Source organism: Danio rerio, chromosome 21 (assembly GCF_052040795.2).
Source record: "Danio rerio strain M-AB ecotype USA chromosome 21, GRCz13ab, whole genome shotgun sequence".
NCBI classification, from domain to species: Eukaryota; Metazoa; Chordata; class Actinopteri; order Cypriniformes; family Danionidae; genus Danio; species Danio rerio.
Window position 1 is genome coordinate 26,140,110 of NC_141041.1, and position 17,355 is coordinate 26,157,464.

At 34.3% G+C, this 17,355-nt stretch overlaps 1 protein-coding gene across 13 annotated transcripts in view; it reads right to left on the minus strand.

The window, feature by feature from the left end:
* Nucleotides 1-17,355, minus strand: part of igsf9bb (immunoglobulin superfamily, member 9Bb) — a 171,165-nt gene that overhangs the window by 81,751 nt on the left and 72,059 nt on the right. For all 13 annotated transcript variants that reach the window (XR_015520339.1, XR_015520338.1, XM_087301323.1 and 10 more), the window contains exon 4: nucleotides 10,592-10,743. Coding sequence is in view for 9 of the 13 variants with exons in the window: in XM_087301323.1 (XP_087157449.1) it covers nucleotides 10,592-10,743 (152 nt within the window). In the remaining 4 variants the exon portion in view is untranslated. The remainder of the gene's footprint in view (nucleotides 1-10,591; nucleotides 10,744-17,355) is intronic.

Consider the following 17,355-nt stretch of genomic DNA (forward strand, 5'->3'; position numbering starts at 1 on the left):
AAATTCTCTTACAGTTTTTCTTAGTTTTTTTTTACACACAATTACTTGTACTTCAGACACAATCAACATGTAACTGATGCACCAACCACCAAATACAGTAAGATATATTTGCTACCGTGTATTTGTGTGTTTTGTAAAAAAAACTATATTCTGAAATATTTTACAATGCACTTATGTAGACCTATGTTTTGTCTGTAGTGAGTGTAACACTGACCAATAAAAAAGGCTTATAGTAAGTCATTATGATAAATGGAAAAGTGGTAATACATTAAGCACATCAGTGATCAACTGGTTTTTAAAAATGTGTATCCATGGAATGGTTTGTGTGTGTCATTTGAAAACAAAATACCATTTTGAGAAGAAATCACATTGTTTTGAATGTGAAGTTTCATTTTGCAGGAGAATTAAAGGGTTTTGCCCAATGTGTGTGTGTGTTTTTTTATTAATTGTGTGTAGAGTTCAGACAATACGAGACATGCTTTCAGAAAATGAGTGTAAACAATTGGGAAAAACTGTAAATTTGCAAGTTGAGGTAAAACAAATAGGTCATATGCAGATAGAGAGCTCTATTTTGACAGTTCATGCACAAAGCGCAAAATGCAGAGCGCAAACACTTTCAGGGCGTGTCAGAATGCATTTTTACTTATATAAGTACGGAAAAATTCGCTTTGCGCCATGGTACATGATCTAAAAGGGTTGAGTTTATTTTCTTAATGAGTTATAGGTGTGTTTTGAGAATAAACCAATCAGAGTCTCATCTCCCATTCCCTTTAAGAGCCAGTTGCGTCGCACCATAAGCGCATTTGCTGTTTACATGACGTAAAGTAGGTGTGAGTGGAAAAACTGAGCATTTCACTAGCAAGAAAACAGTTAAACAAAGCATCTACCGCGCGAGAATGACAGATAAATTATCTACTTTCACTTTCGCTCTCGTGATACAGTATAGGGAAACCTTTATGCACAGACATCAATTAGCCTATAAATAATTAATTTAAATATTTCGCAAATATTTGTTTCAAAACTATTTCTAAATTCAGTTCTAATTTCCAGCAAACAAATAAATGAACAATAATAACGAAGTGTGTTCAAAAACCTGAGTTATATCCTAAAACACATGCTGTGCCCCATATGGTCTAAAACCTGACAGGTGGGCAAATCTAAGCTTGTTTTTAATAAAACAAATATAAATATAGATATAATAAATAATACTGCTAATAATAATAACATTATACAAAAGCAAATAGTTATGAATTAACTGAAATGTCCCCCGAGATGAAGAAGGCATAAAAGCAGTGATTTTTCATGTTTATGTAGGCTAGAAAATAATATGTTTTGTAATATTTTAATCCTTAATATTTATATACTATATATATTCTTATTATATCCTATATATATCCTTAATATTGTAATTTTTTTCATATGTAAAGATATTAGCGTATTGCTCTACATCTTGTGCGTATTAAGCAGTGTGTAAGCACGGCGCAACTCTTCGCTGAACTTTAGACTGGGTTTGTTTTGGTCTATTGAAAAATCTATCATAGTTTCTCAAAATAGCAATGCGCCAGCAATGCGCCTCAGAATGCCTTATTTTTAGACCAGAAGCCTATGGGCACACATATGAACGCAAATGCATTTGCTATTTAAACAGCGTGGCGCAACGCCTCAAAACCACTCTTGCGGCAAGCTGAAACTAGCAAAAAATTATAGCATCGCGCCATGCGCCACATTGTGTATGATAGGGCCCAGAGGCTTCAAATTCTAAAAAGTCTTTTTTTTCTTGGAATTAAGGTTCTATCAGGCAGATAATTTACTGAAGCATTGCTTTTCATGAAAAACAATCATTCTGCTTAATAATTAAATTTAAAAATAAGATTTGGTGTTTCTTTTAATGTTTTAGGATGAATATTTTTTTCTTGTTCAAATTAAGCATACAAGGCTGTACTAAATACTTTGTCCACCACTCAAAAAATATTTATTTTTGCTTGTTCAAACTAGTTATTTAAAATGAGCTGAAACAACACAATTCTTAAGAATTCATTGGAACAACTTAATTGTTTTATGTTCAATCCACTTAAATTTAAAAGTGTTAACTTAATCTATTTATTTTAGGACAACACGAATTAATTGTGTGGAACCCTGCATTTTTTTTTACAGTGAGTGAGCAGATGTGAACATTATGTAATTAATATGGTAATATTTATTGAATTATATGCTTTGTGAATTAAAATAAGTATTTGCCCTTAAAGGCTTAATATCAAATTTAAAATCAAATTTAAAGAGTTTAAAAGAAAATATTTTACTGACTTTATATACATACATAAAAATATTTCACATTGAAATGCTGATGGCCTCACAGAAAGAACTTTATAGAGCCAGGCTAGAGTTCATTTTATTTGTTCATTTGTTTTTCAATAAAAGTTTTAAATTGTAAACAACTTATAAAACAGCTCATAATGTAAATATCATTTAATAAGAATATGTGAATAACCCAATTTTGACAAAATAGAACCTTATAATTTGACGATATTTCTAGTTGTCAATAAAGGGCTGCTTGACTGTTATTAATAATTGGGATTCAAAAGCAAACATTCACCCAAACATGAACATTTTGTTATTAATTCCTCACCGTCATGTTGTTCTAAATCCATGAGCAAAATCTTTAAAGACACAAATCTACAGGTATGCCTCAATGCTTTTATTAAAGCCATCGACATGTTTTCATGGTTGAATTGCAGATGAAAAACAAGACTATCCATGATTCTGCAAAGAAATCTCGACCAATCAGATAATCTAAGCCAGGAGTGTCTAAACCTTTTCCTGGAGGGCAACTGTCCTGCAGAATGTGCAGGTTTTTAGCTTCAAACTGTGACCCAGCTGATAAAACTCATAAGACTCAGAGTCAATCCCAAATGTCACCCTTAAAAAAAGAGTACCTTAAAGTCCCAAATCCTGTGATGAAAAGCTACTTTGACTGCTGGATAAAAATTAGCATCAAGCTCACCTTCAAGTGCATGTGAAGTATGCCATTTGGGACATCTATGTCCCAATCCCCTATGGCATATTTTATATGCACTTGGGTTTTTTGGCTCTGTGCTTGAGTTCATTAAGTCCATGAGACCACACACCCTTTCAGAGAGGACTTCTGCACTCAGTGCACTTTCCAGTGGATCCTGAACAGTGTGAACAAGTGAACTTTTACCTGGTAGATGAAGTAACAATACTTCATGAAAGTGCAAAACTTACACTTTTAGAAATGAAGGTACAAAAGATGTCATTGTGGCTGTACCTCCATACAGGTGCACATTGGTACCTTAAAGGAATATTTTTGTACCTTTAGGGTATACTTTTGTACTTTTAAAATACTATGAAGTACACAATTGTACTTTTTAGGTATACATACTGTATGTACATTTATGGTACAAAAGTGTACCTGAAAGGTATAAAAGTTATTGTGCCTTTATTTCTGAGGGTGTAGAGGAAGACGGAGTGTCTTTTTGAGATGTTTAGTTTTTGAGCTGGATGGAACTAATATCTGCAGGACATTGGCCCTCCAAAAGCACACATTATCTAAATAATTTCAAAATGTTTGAACTCATAAAATACATGATACTGTGAACAACAAAGAGTCAGTTTATCTTCCCTGTAATATTACTTTATTCTGCCCAATTAACTTTATTATGCACACTAATGAGTTTAAAGATTTGCAGGCTGCTCCTGGTCACAGAGGTAAGATTACAAAAAGTGCTCAAAAAAGAACAAATCACAAACAGTTGGGCTTTTAAGGCTCATTGATTGACTACAGCAAAAAAAAAAAAAAAAAAAAAAAGATTTTCACATCTGGTCTGAGCGAAAAGAATGGCTGCTGTTGCACAAGTCACAAAATTTTAATGCTGTTGCACAAGTCACAAAATTTTAATGCTTGTTGCACAAGTCACAAAATTTAATTTAAAAAGTCACAAAATTTTAAAGCCGATTCAAATGTTATCACTTGATTGAAAATACTATATCAGTGGTTATCATCTGATAGATTATGTATAGCCCAGTATGGGCCTTCTGCATCTACTGGTAGGCTCAGAAGGCTGTTATCATACAACCACATGGTTAATAGCTATAGATCAGATATGGCTGCAGCCTGAAGTTAACAAGAATTATTTATATTATCTACTAAATTTCCCAATAATTGTATATTATTAACATCTACCCCAACCCTAAACCCCACAGTAATGTAAAAACAGATCTGGTCTTTCTATTAGTATAGCTGATTAACCATGTGAATGGATGATAACAGCCTTCTGAGTCTACCATTAGGTGCAGAAGCCCCTACTGGCCCAAATCTATCAGTTGATAACCACTGAGAACACCCATTCAATCGAGTGATAACATTCGAAGCGGGTGATCCATCTGGCAACCTACAGAATCAGAATCTGCTGCTAACATCTGCGATACAATAGGACACGTTAATTGCTTTTCTATAGCATGGTAAGGCACGACTCTGTTAACTTTGCTTTAGTTTTGCTCTACTGTATTGACTTTTGAAACAAATGAATTTTAAGTCATCCCAAACAGCTCTCTTGGAATTTGTTTTAATTTTTCATTGGGCTAATATAAATATGACTTAATTGGGAGAACCAACAGTACAACCTGGCCACTGACTATTTAAATTTAGTGGATTTGGTACCTCTTTTCATAAATCCAGTGACCCTGGTAGCTTATCTCAATTCTCTTGGGCCAATTAGTGATAAGCGGTGTGTATATTTTCAACTGTATCTGTCAGTGGACTGCAAGTCAGAGGCAGAACATGGAAGGGGCGTAACTTGTAGTAGAGTAAAAACTTGCAGTTATAGAGATCCCATTAAACCATGCAAGATGCCACAACGAGATGTTGTTGGCAAGATGGCGGAAATACTTTCCAGCTGACATTTTTAGCAATTGTTTTCATGCGTTCCAAATTTATCCACAACCTATTGATTTGATATAATATTCAATCATCAAATTCACACACTGACTTCTTCGTCAGTTTTGTCGTAAAAGTTAGCCAACTCAGTGTCGCCCTCTGTGGTTGCAAGTAACAGTACAATGACGAGCATGTCAAATATCAAAGCCTTCTTAACCCATGGCTGATGGCTGTACGTGCACAGTGGAGTAGGTGTAGATGTTAAAAGCAGTAATGGTTGGGTTTAGAGTTGGGGAAACTGTACAAGTAGATGTTAATAACTATGATGGTTGGGTTAAGGTTGGGAAAGGTGTAGACATTAATAACTATAATGGTTGGGTTTAGGGTTGTGGTAGATGTAGAAGATAATAACTGTGATGGTTGGGTTTAGGTGTGGAGTAGGTGTAGATGTTAATTACTGATGAATACAGCGTCATCTTGCCGACAACATAGTTTTGACATGTGGGTCTCCATAACTTCCAGTTATGCCTATACTACAAGCTACGTCCTCTTCATGTTACAGCCCTGTCTTGCAGGGCCCAGGGCCCTATATAGAGTATAGACCAGGAGTGGGCAAACTCGGTCCTGGAGGGCCGGTGTCCTGCACAGTTTATCTCCAACCTTAATCAAACACACCTGATTATAGATTTCTTGTGATCTTAAAGACACTGATTAGCATGTTCAGGTGTGTTTGACTAGTGTTGGAACAAAACTCTGCAGGGACACCGGCCTTCAAGGATCAAGTTTGCCCATCCCTGGTATAGACCCGACTTTATATTTTTTCATTTTGGTATTGGTATGGCTTGCTTGAAACTTTACCCAAGGTGGCACTAAACAAAGCACAAGTTACTGCAGAACATATTGGAAAAGCTCTCAAAAGTAAGCTGTACAAAACCAAATCACACCATTACATGCAGCGGAAAAGTGCCTTTTCATGGATCTTGTAGAGTCCATGGCCTGTTACAGTAGGTTGAACAATCATTGACCGACATCATATAAGGCAGGTGATTATTTTCTGTATACAGCATGTGGATTATAGCATATTTCTTACATCATTTCAGCTTTTAAGAACAGTATGCACAGTACAGTCCTTATACCTAGATCATTTTGTACAATTACACTGTACTAACCCACCCCAGAATCATGGTTTACACACATGGCAGGCATATCCAGAAGTTGTCCTCCTTCCTTTACAAAACATTATAGGCCATATCAGTCAAAACAGTTCTCTATTTTAACTGAACAAAGACTTTGGCATCCTTTAAATTAACAAGCAATGAATACTGTTGTTCCTCTCCTGATGTTATCTCACCCTACTTCAAAAGTGTTCAATCACAGAGTAAAGCTCGTCGCTGACAGGCTGTCATTACTCTGCTATGTGTGAGAAGATGGAGATCTCTCAATGGGCTCTTGTAAATCAAACCCTTTTCAGACCGAGAACTAAGCCATCCGTTCCTGAAGGAATCTCTCCGTTTAGTTTTTAGTGGGCAGATGGTTTATATTCAGTAAGTGTTTGATAGTTAGGTTTATTTTTTGGCTAGCCGGAGACACGGTCAATGGATTGCTTCTGAGAAAAGAGCCTGTATTTAGGCTCTGGGTTGAACAAGAGAATCCAGGAATCTGTTTCGTTTCAAAGACAACTCATTTGATAAAAAATAAAAGACGTCAGTCAAGTCGAGGAATTCCATTAGTGTTGAAATACTTGGATGGTTTATTTGGCTCCTAATTACACAGTACTATGGACATAACACGCCCAAGGGACACCTTCACGACACATAGTTTAAATGAGCATAGTTATAAGCATCGAGATGGACAGAGGGCTAGTGTTAAACAACTAGGGAATATGACAGGGCTGAGGGGGATTAATTAGTTGTTCCTACAGGCCGTGCAATTACTGTGTTAAAACTGTAGCTTGATTTCTCCAATGTGACAGTTTAAACCCGTACAGCAGGCATACTCAAATTGCTTAGCTTGAAGGCCACCTTTAGACAAGAGGCTGGTAAAAACATAAAAATGATAAACTTAATAGAGAACATTTCTTAACCTCTGTTTAAAAACACAGAAGCAGCTATTGAATTGTGGTGGCGGGCAGTGATAACCTCATGGAGGGCCAGATTTGGGACCGTGACTATAGCAAATTGGACAGAAAGAGACAGCAAGAAATAAAGATAGAGGACGGAGTTGTCAAAGTGCCTATGACCTGTCATTTCCACAGTCATCAAACATTCTGAGCTCTCACAGTGGGGCAACTGCCATCCTGTATTTTTGAAGAGAAGGATATCAATCAAACACTGTAGGAACTCTTTAATTATCCTTACCACGATGGCTGTCACATCATGTTCCCCAAAACCACAGCAAAAAAGGAATACAATTTTGAACATGTTTACACAGTGGCTGAGAGAGCTCAACATGAAAAAAAAAACCCAGAAAATTAAGAAAACATCTTAATTGGTTTAAATGCACATATGTTGCAAATTCTCACAACATAAACACAAATAGAAAATGAGCTACAAATCCTCACAACACATGCACATTAGGAAACACCCTGCAAATCCTTACAACACATGCACATTTTGATCTGAAAAAAAAAAGCATTTTGCATTTGTATTTATCACGACCACCATCGATATAACCACCATAGATCGCTGGAGAACATTCACAAGAACTACAATACTGACTTAAAATGAACTACAGATCCAGTCATGCAACACACACTGCTGCTCATAGACTGATTCATGGACTATTTATAGAGCACTCACACACACATATGTGCTGAGTCTTGTAAACTGATTGTGAACATTACGATGCATTTTCCCTTGCCTTTCATGTTTAGACCTTTCTATGTTTTGTTTGCTTACGTTGTATGCTGCCTGCCTTCTGATCTATCGCTGTTATTTCGATTAAGACTCTGGATTGGCCATATACTTCTGTTTGTTCCTGTATTGACCTTGTCCAACCATTCTTCTAAATAAACCTGCCAAAAGGATCCTCAATCTGTTGTCAAGCATCCCTGTCACATTATAGAATTATGTTGTCCTTTCTCTCATTAGCCTATACTAAAAGAGGCAGAATTTTAAAAAATATTTATACAGTGATCAGCACAATTGAGTACACCCCATTTTGAAAATAAACATTTTTTAATCCATTTCTCAGTCAATATAGGCAATGTATTATGGTGAATTTAATATTTTAGTCACCAAACATATTTAGAAATTGAAAGATTATACAATTAAATTCAAGCAAAATATTGAAAAATACAATATATCATACAAAATTTCTAATAAATAAAAAAAAGAATATTCCTCTGTTGACTTTTCCTTTAAAAAAAAATAAAAAATCTGTATTTAGTATTTTCTATAACATATACATGTGGGTCTATTAGTGTTTGGACCGTTATCGTAAGTTATTTAGATAAACTCCAGATTTGGCTTCAGTTCTGACTAATCCAATGTATATGCGCAAATACATAATTGTATAGCTTCCTATTAAAAATATAAATTTAAAAGCTAGATTTGTAAAGGGTGTACTTATTTCAGCTTAGCACTGTATATTATTCTTATGAGCTATTTATTTTGACTTTGTTGTAACAATTAATGAAGCATTGCAAATTGATTTATTTAATGTTAAGCTTTACCTATCTTATTTAATAACATTTTACAGTTAATCTGCAGTTTATTTAGGCTAATAGTATGCAAAGACAAAGAAATTGGGTAGCACTTTACAATAAGGTTCATTAGTTAATGAATTTACTATTATGAACTATTTATGAACAACACATGTACAGCATTTATTAATCATAATTGAACATTTACTAATGCATTACGATGAACATCCAAATCCGTGCTTGTTAACATTAGTTAATGCACCATGAGTTAACATGAACTAACAATGAACAACTGTATTTTCATTAACTAACGTTTACTATTATGACTAAATACTGTAGTAAATGTATTGTTCATTGTTTGTTCATGTTAGTAAATGCATTAATTAACATTAACTAATAAACCTTATTGTAAAGTGTGACTATAAATTGTGTAATCAGGGTGGTAAAATAAACAAGAAACTCAGCTTTCAGGTCACCTACAACTTTATTGACCAATGGATACAGCACAATAAGCAAATCCCAGCGGGGTCAGTCATTCTGAAAATGTACCACTATATACATTTCTGGAGAGCACCAAATACGACACAGGGGCTAATGTTTTGCAGTTTTTGTTTTCGCAAATCCACCAGAGGCTGCTGTACACGTTTTTTGAGATCTCAATTTTCTTTTGTGAGTGCCATTTGCACCTGCTCTTCTTCTACCAGAGGCTGCTGTGACCGTTTTTTGAGATGTCCAATTTCTTTCGCAAGTGCCATTCGTGCCTGCTCTTTTTCCACCAGAGGCCTGCTGTTGACTGACTGTTTGAATGATTGACTGACTGACTGACTGACTGACTGACTGAGCAACCCTCCTCCTTCACTGAACCCAACCAATAGTGTTTTCAAAAGCACCTATGTTGTATGTTTAAATGATAAAAGTGAAATATTCATTTAAAAAAAAATCATTGTAGTTAAAATGCTTTTGAATGTGTCTGTTGTCCAATTAAACATTCAATTATTTGCAACTTTTTAACATTTACACTATCTATTGGCTTTTTATTTAGTATTTATTTCTCAAATACAGCAAATATTGACACACATCTGATATTTAGACATGATTCAGTGACTTCACACAGACATTCGTACTCTAGGTCCTAAACCAGCAACCAAAGCTCTGTTATCTTTATTAGACACACACACACACACACAGAGCTGTCTTGGTGGAGAGAAAGCGAGTGGATAACAGCGCAATGTTTTCTTTTCCCAAAGTCAATAATACAAACATGTAGTACTTATTTATCTGTCAAGGCTCTGGATTCTGAACACAGCCTCTGTCTGTGATGTCTATTTCACTGTCGGATTTTCTCCGCCAATACAAGCTTGACTCGGATCTGAAGGAGTGCATTATTTAAGATCAACTTTGCTTTGCATTGTCTTAAAAATCATGTGTAGTTACATAAATAAATAAATAAAAATTTGATGCATATTGTATTTTTTTACACAGTATATTATTAAAGGTGTCACGATCCTTCAAATCCTCGATAAATATATATATATCTGCTATGGACTGACGATTCTCCTGGGGAGGGGTGAATTTCTAGAGGTGATTTTGTGTGATTTGAACGTTTAGAAATTAAACTAATGAAATAGTTGTTTATTTTATTGTTCATTCCTAATATGATATTTATTCGTAAGTTTTAATTGAGTTATGACATTTCCTAATTCAAAAAGAATGTCCGAGTATACTCTACGCTATGACAATAAACAGGAGAAGGTGTCTCAAAGGTTGTAATAACTAGAAACTCCGTCACAATTATAAAAAAAATACAAATAAAAAACAGAGAGCAGTTTTCATTTCATGTGGACTTTAAGTGGTGTTATTAAATGCTGCACTGCTTTGCTTACAGCGTACACAAACATGATATCACTGTAATTTTATTTAATTTTTTATGATTTTGAGTACACATCACAGAGTCATGGAAACCACCAAACAAACAAAAAAAAATGTCACCATTAGAATCTCCCCTATACCACATGACCAGCTGATCTTTATCTATAGGAGATCAGTTTGCTCACCTTGTACTTGGTGCTGTCCTGTACGGGGTTGCCCTCTCTCAGCCAGCTGACTGAAGGTTTGGGATTGCCGAACGCTGTGCAGCTTAGAGTGATGCTGCCACCCTCTTTGGCCTCTACATACTGCGGCGGCGTATCCGTGAACGTCGGAGGAGCTGAGACACAGAAAAGCCATGGTAAAAAAAAAATCAGTTCTCCATTAGCCCACTGGAATAAATCAGGCAGGTTCGTTTATAGCAATATTATGCCCTGTGATTTATGTGTCTTTTACAGTCCTGGCTGAACCATGACTCATTGCTAATGGGTGCCACAGGAGTTCAGGAGGCCATTGGAGTCATTGTGAATGAGAGGATCTCCCTCCTGCATGCATATGTGGGCATTTATGAGCTCTCGGTATACAGTGTGTGAGCTCTCTGGCAGCCATTACTCTCATTGTAAATAATTCTGCTGCAGCTCCATGGCCAGTTTTCCTCCAAAGGTAATTTAAGAGGGAAAATCTTTCAGTGTATGTAAATCAGGTTGGGGAGGCGAAGGGGTGTGTTTTTTATATAAATATAAATATATTTGGTAACACTTTATAATAACTACACACCATAAATCATTTACTAAGCATCAGCATCTAGTGAATTCATTTTCTGTTAAGCATTAACTCTACATTAATAGACGTTAGTAAGCAGTTTCTAACTGCAGCTACAAATACTCTATTCTTGACTTATAACCACATTTATAATGGGCTTAATAATTGTATTTTCATACTTTGTTAATGATTTATTTTTCATTGCTAAATTAAGTATTGCATTATTTACAAACCATTTGTATTCACGAGTAGTTGGTGGTTTTTAAGATACATCATAAAAGGTTAGTAAATGATTAATAAAATATTGAAATTAACGTTTATACATCCTATTATTCAGGCATATAGTCATGGTTACTATGTATGTTATTAAATGCTTTATTATTAAATGCTTTATTTAGAAGGCAGAATATCAAATGACCAATAATCTTTGCAATCTTTTTAAAAAGTATAACTTTTATAAAGTTTAAATATTGCTGAACAACAGGAGTGTCAAAATACGACAAACTATTGGATAACAAGAACAATACAATAATTTAACAATATAATGAGATGAAATGTTTAAACTGTACAGCAATTTTATTTTAGATTAGGTTGCAAAGATTTGTTTTTCATTTGATACAGTTTGATTTGTGTACAGTTTGATATCTTCAAACTAATAAGAATGAATATTGTTGTTTATGTTCTTGTTTCCTTTTTAGCCTTTATTTGTCATTTATAAGGGATTTATGAAGCAATATTAGTTCTCACTTAAGATTAGGTCACAAAATTGGATGAAGTTGAGTTAATAAAGCTAAGTTAGTATTAGTATGTGCCTGAATAATACGATATATAAACGTGGAATTAAATAGTTTATTAATCATTTACTAACTCATTAGGAATAATCTTAAAAACCACCAAGTATTCTTAAATAACTAGTTTGTAAATAATGTAATACTTCATTTAGCAATGAAAAATAAATCGTTAACAAAGTATGAAAGCACAATTATTAAGCACATTATAAACGTGGTTATAAATCAAGAATAGAGCATTTGTAGCTGCAGTTATAAACTGCATACTAATGCTTATTAATGTAGAGTTAATGCTTAGCAGATAATTAATTCCCTATTAGCTAAAGCTTAATAAATGGTTCAGAATGTGTAGCTATTTTAAAGTGTTACCATGTTTTTTTTTTTTTTTTTACAATTTATCTAGCTGTTTATTATGTGAAAGGCTCAAAATTAGATCAAAATCGAACTTTTCCACACTAGGCAATGGTGGGGGATATGAATCCAGGCAAACATTAATTAAATTTTAAAAAAGAATAATTAAAAAAAGTACAGTAAACAAATAAGCAAACAAACAAACAAAAATAGACAAACAAATTAGTTGGTCACACATTATTTTGATGGTCCGTTAGTTGAATTGAAGTTACATAGCATCTACATGCCAACTACTGTAATTCTCATTAGATTATAAGTAGACTGTTAGGTTGGGTTAGGGTTGGGGTTTGGGTTGGGGTTAGTGTAAGTTGACATGTACTTGCAAAGTTCTTATAATCAGTTAAATGTCTGTTGAAGGAGCAGCATCAGCAAATATTAACTAATACTCAAATACACCATCAAAAAATTGTTACCAATTATTAAATAAGTAATTTAATATGCTTTATATTTGCATTAATATACTATTATACTTGCATTAATGGTAATTATGCTATTATTATTATTATTATTATTAGTAGTAGTAGTAGTAGTAGTAGTATTAGTAGTAGTAGTAGTAGTAGTAGTAGAAGTACTAGTTCCAGTAGTAGTAGTAGTAGTAGTAGTAGTAGTAGTAGTTCATTCATTCATTTTCTTTTCCGCTTAGTCCCTGTATTAATCCGGGGTCGCCACAGCGGAATAATACGTATATAAAATCTGTGCAATATATACAAATAAATGTATATTTAAATGTATATTTTTTGTATTATTGTTATTAATCATCATTAAAACATTGCTAACAGACATAAATATAGTTTAAGTTAATTTAATTCACAACAAGGGACTGTGGACATTAATCAACGTTCCCAAAGAATGTAAATGTACCCAAATAATCTATTTACTTGCATTAACTTATACTTTTGTTTAATGTCTTATGTATTTTTTGGTATTTTAGAATGGATTTTGTATTGTAGAATGGATTAACCCATAGGCAGGGCCAATAATATAAAAAGGCCTCAAACCCTTCTAAGTGAGTAGCTGTAGGAGTAGGTTGCATTGCGTTATTGGCAGATTTTCTTCAGATAATTGTCTTGATTTAGCTGAACAAGTTTGTAAATACTTTGTAAATATTTTAAAGTTTATTTTTCTTTATTTCTAAATCACGATTCACTTTCATCAGCAACTTTTGTGACAATTTTCGCCTCCTATCCGCCCGGTCTATTACAACAAGAAGATTATCTCATTTTGGTGAACATGCAGCTCCATACATCCATGCATGGGATAACTATATTTCACAGTGAAACATAAAAAATATTAGTAACTTGCTGTGTTGATTATATTTCCATAAAATCCATTACAAAAGTACATGCAAAAATAAATGTATCAGGTCTCATGAAATTATTTTGGTGGCTACTCTTTAACTTTTTAATCACAATGCTGTCTGATTTAGCAAAGGATGACAGAGGAACACCAGGGAAAAACGGATTCGTCTCAAACGTGTTCAAATATTTAAGACAGCACTCTGACACATTAGCACATACATCACAGGAACACTGTGCTTTCCAGGAACACAGAAGAGATGGATTTGACCATATCTGTGCACTTACAGAGACCTGGACTGAACCTTTCTGAAGCTGAGCATTTATTATACATGCCTCTAAATGTCAGACTGTGACGCTTACTGAAACCACAGAATACAAAGAATAAAAAAAAACTTGTTTCACTTTTCTTGATTTGGATTGGTCTGATAATAATACTAATCTGCACATGCTTTTTTTATGCTTTCTTTTTCTGTATTATCTTGAACATTAATAGCATTTACTTTAAGGACAGCCACAAAGGTCACATAAAAGTGCTTCATAAAAAAAAAAAAATCAGATTACAGACTTTCATTGACAACACTGTAAAAAAATATCGTAACATAATCAGTTTTCCAAATTTTGTGATTCATCTTTTAATTTTATTTTTTATTTTTTACTTGTTTATTTATGCGTTTAAAACCTTTTAAAAGTTAAAAAAAGTGATTTTTATTTAACAATTTCAATCATTTAAAGTGATCTATTGTCTAGGTTGGTATTGTATATTATGCTACAAAACCTTCTAATAAACAGCTAGTACGTTATTTACCAGACTTATTCCTCTCTATATTATTTATTTTACATTATATTATTTCAAACAACTAAAATGTCAATAAAAGTCCCTTTGTTAAACTGTAGAGTTGAATTTTCAACATCACGAGTCGACAGAGCAGAGAGCAACATCCCATAATGCAATTCACAATTGTAAATAAACGGAAAACACTTGTGAATCACAAAATATGGAAAATGTTCATTAAAATATATATTTTTACAAAGTACCAATGGGAAGTTTCACAAGTTCAAGTACTCATAATATTAAGTTATTAACCAAAAACTCTTACATTTAGCTCAATTAACTGGGGATTTTATCATTTATTTAATTTGCCACATCTGTTTAAATCAGGGAATCAAAAATTGTAAAAATGATATATTAGCATATACACACAATGACAGTGTCAATAAAAAATGTGCTCTTTATGGAAGACGGTTGTACAATATTGCTACTCCTAAGAATTTTTCACATCAACTGCACTTTAGTATTGAAAAAAACGCAAGGTGTGGTAGTGTCTTCATTCATTCATTTTCTGTTCAGCTTCGTCCCTTTATTAGTCAGCGGTCACCACAGCGGAATGAAACGCAAACTTAGCCAGCATTTGTTTTATGCAGCGGATGGCCTGTCAGCCGCATCCTTTCACTGAGAAAGGTATGGTAGTGTCTTATAAGTTAAATGACTCAATTTTAGAAAGTCATTTCAAGCACAAGACTCTGCAAGATACACTCCAATAGATTCAGAATGCGAAAGTGTAGTCGAAAACATCAGTCAAGCAAAAAACAATGAAAACCAGCACAGTGCAATTCAAAAAAGCTGTTAGGAACTACTACAGCATGTTTAATATGTCATGTGTGAATGATGCAGACAGGTGAAAAGGTGCTTTATCTATTTTAAAAATATTATTATTATTATTATTATTTTACAAAAGACTCACTGCTAATAGCAGAATATAAATGGTGTCATTGATTTATCTATATTAAATAGATAGAAGTAAATACATGGTTTGCATTCACAATGAGCCTGTGTTGTTTACATTGCTAACCATTTTATCTGTAAAAGCTGAGCAAAATTGACTTAACCAGGAGCTTAGAAACTGTAAAACTGCATCAAACATTCAAAACATAGAAATAAAGATGATCCACCTTTTTCCTATGTCCCATGATGCTACAGTAAATTAATAGTAATGGTGCAATTTATTACAGGCTACAGGATGGGAGAAAAAAACCACGAGATTTATTTTAACACGAGAGCGCAGTCATGTACGTTAGCTGCAAAAACTGGATATGCAAGCTCTTGAATTTTTCAAATGAACTGCAAGTCCTCTCAACATTGCGTGTGTGCTCAGACTGTATACAATCGAGATCTCTTAGAAGTAGAAATTATTTATCTTTGCTCCTTGACTAAACTGTCAAGTATTTAGAATTAGATTCATGCATGACCAATGCTAATAGATTTATTTGGCTGTATTGTGAAGTGAAACTTTTTGAACTTTCAGCAAAGGTGGAACTGTTTTGTTTCTTACGACAAAATAATTATGCTACAAATGTTTCTTGCTAGAAAAGGCCTTGCACCCTGACTGAATCCGAAACTGTCATATTTGTTTTTTCATATTCGTCATTGGTGGCTCAAAATGGTCAAAAACACCCCTCAAAATATTTGCTACGGATGCGAAAAATGCAGAAAATTTAATCATCCAAATTCATTTTTATGAGAGACGGTAGTTGCACAGGCTGCAAACGTATAAAACCTAAGGTTGTATTTAGTTTGTATATATATATACACAACTGCAAACTGCAATGAACCAGCTTTAGGGGGGCCCAGCTTGTAAAAGGTTGAGAACCCCTGATCTAGAAGAATGCTTGTGATACTAATGTAATGTTAAAATACAGAAAATTACACAGAAAAGAACACATTTAATTCATGAAAATAAAGGCCAGACATACATCTTGCTCATGTTTTCTCTTTTTATATGGATTTGGCAACCATATTATTTCCTTTTTGTTTTGAAAGTTACAAAAGCAAAATCCAAAAATTAAAACAAAGAAGTCACATGTGGCAAATGATCTTACAAGCCATTTCACCCATAACTGCACTTAATTAAAACTTAAATATCTGCAGCTTTTGAAAAGAACCCCCTAATATCCAGTAGCACATGACCACACTGCTGAAGGCAACATTTCTGAGACCAGCCGTAAAGACATCTGTGCAAAACACACCTCCATATGCTGCCAGTCTTACACTCTGACACGCTGCTGACCTGTGATGTTGATTAAACACACACACACACACACACACACACACACACACACACACACACACACACACACACACACACACACACACACACACACACACACACACACACACACACACACACACACACACACACACACACACACTCACACATAATGAATGCTAAAGGCACAGGCTAATAAGAAGGACGCATGTGTCTTAAATGGAGTGAGAAGACACCCTCATCTGTGATCATCTCATGTTTCACAGCCACTGAAAGCAGCTAATTGATATGGACGTCAAAGTTTGCCTTTGCTTTTCAATCAACATTCCCATTAGTGGCAAAACATTCAGGCGAATCCACTTGACATTAGCTAAATGCCTGCCACAGCTCGCCAAATGGAGGGAGAAAGCAACTGCCCAACACCTGCTGTGTGTACAAATCACTGAGAATATGTTTGACCAGATTGAAGATCCCTGCTCCATCTAGTACGGTGAGCATTAGAGAATGAGCACAATATTTATGGCTGTCCTTTTCTGCACCCACAGGTTATCTTGATCATTTTACTTTAGTCTTAGACGGACTTAGTCTGATAGGCTGCGATGATGTCAAGTAAGTAATGCTTCAAATAAAAAAATAGTGTGTGCGTGAG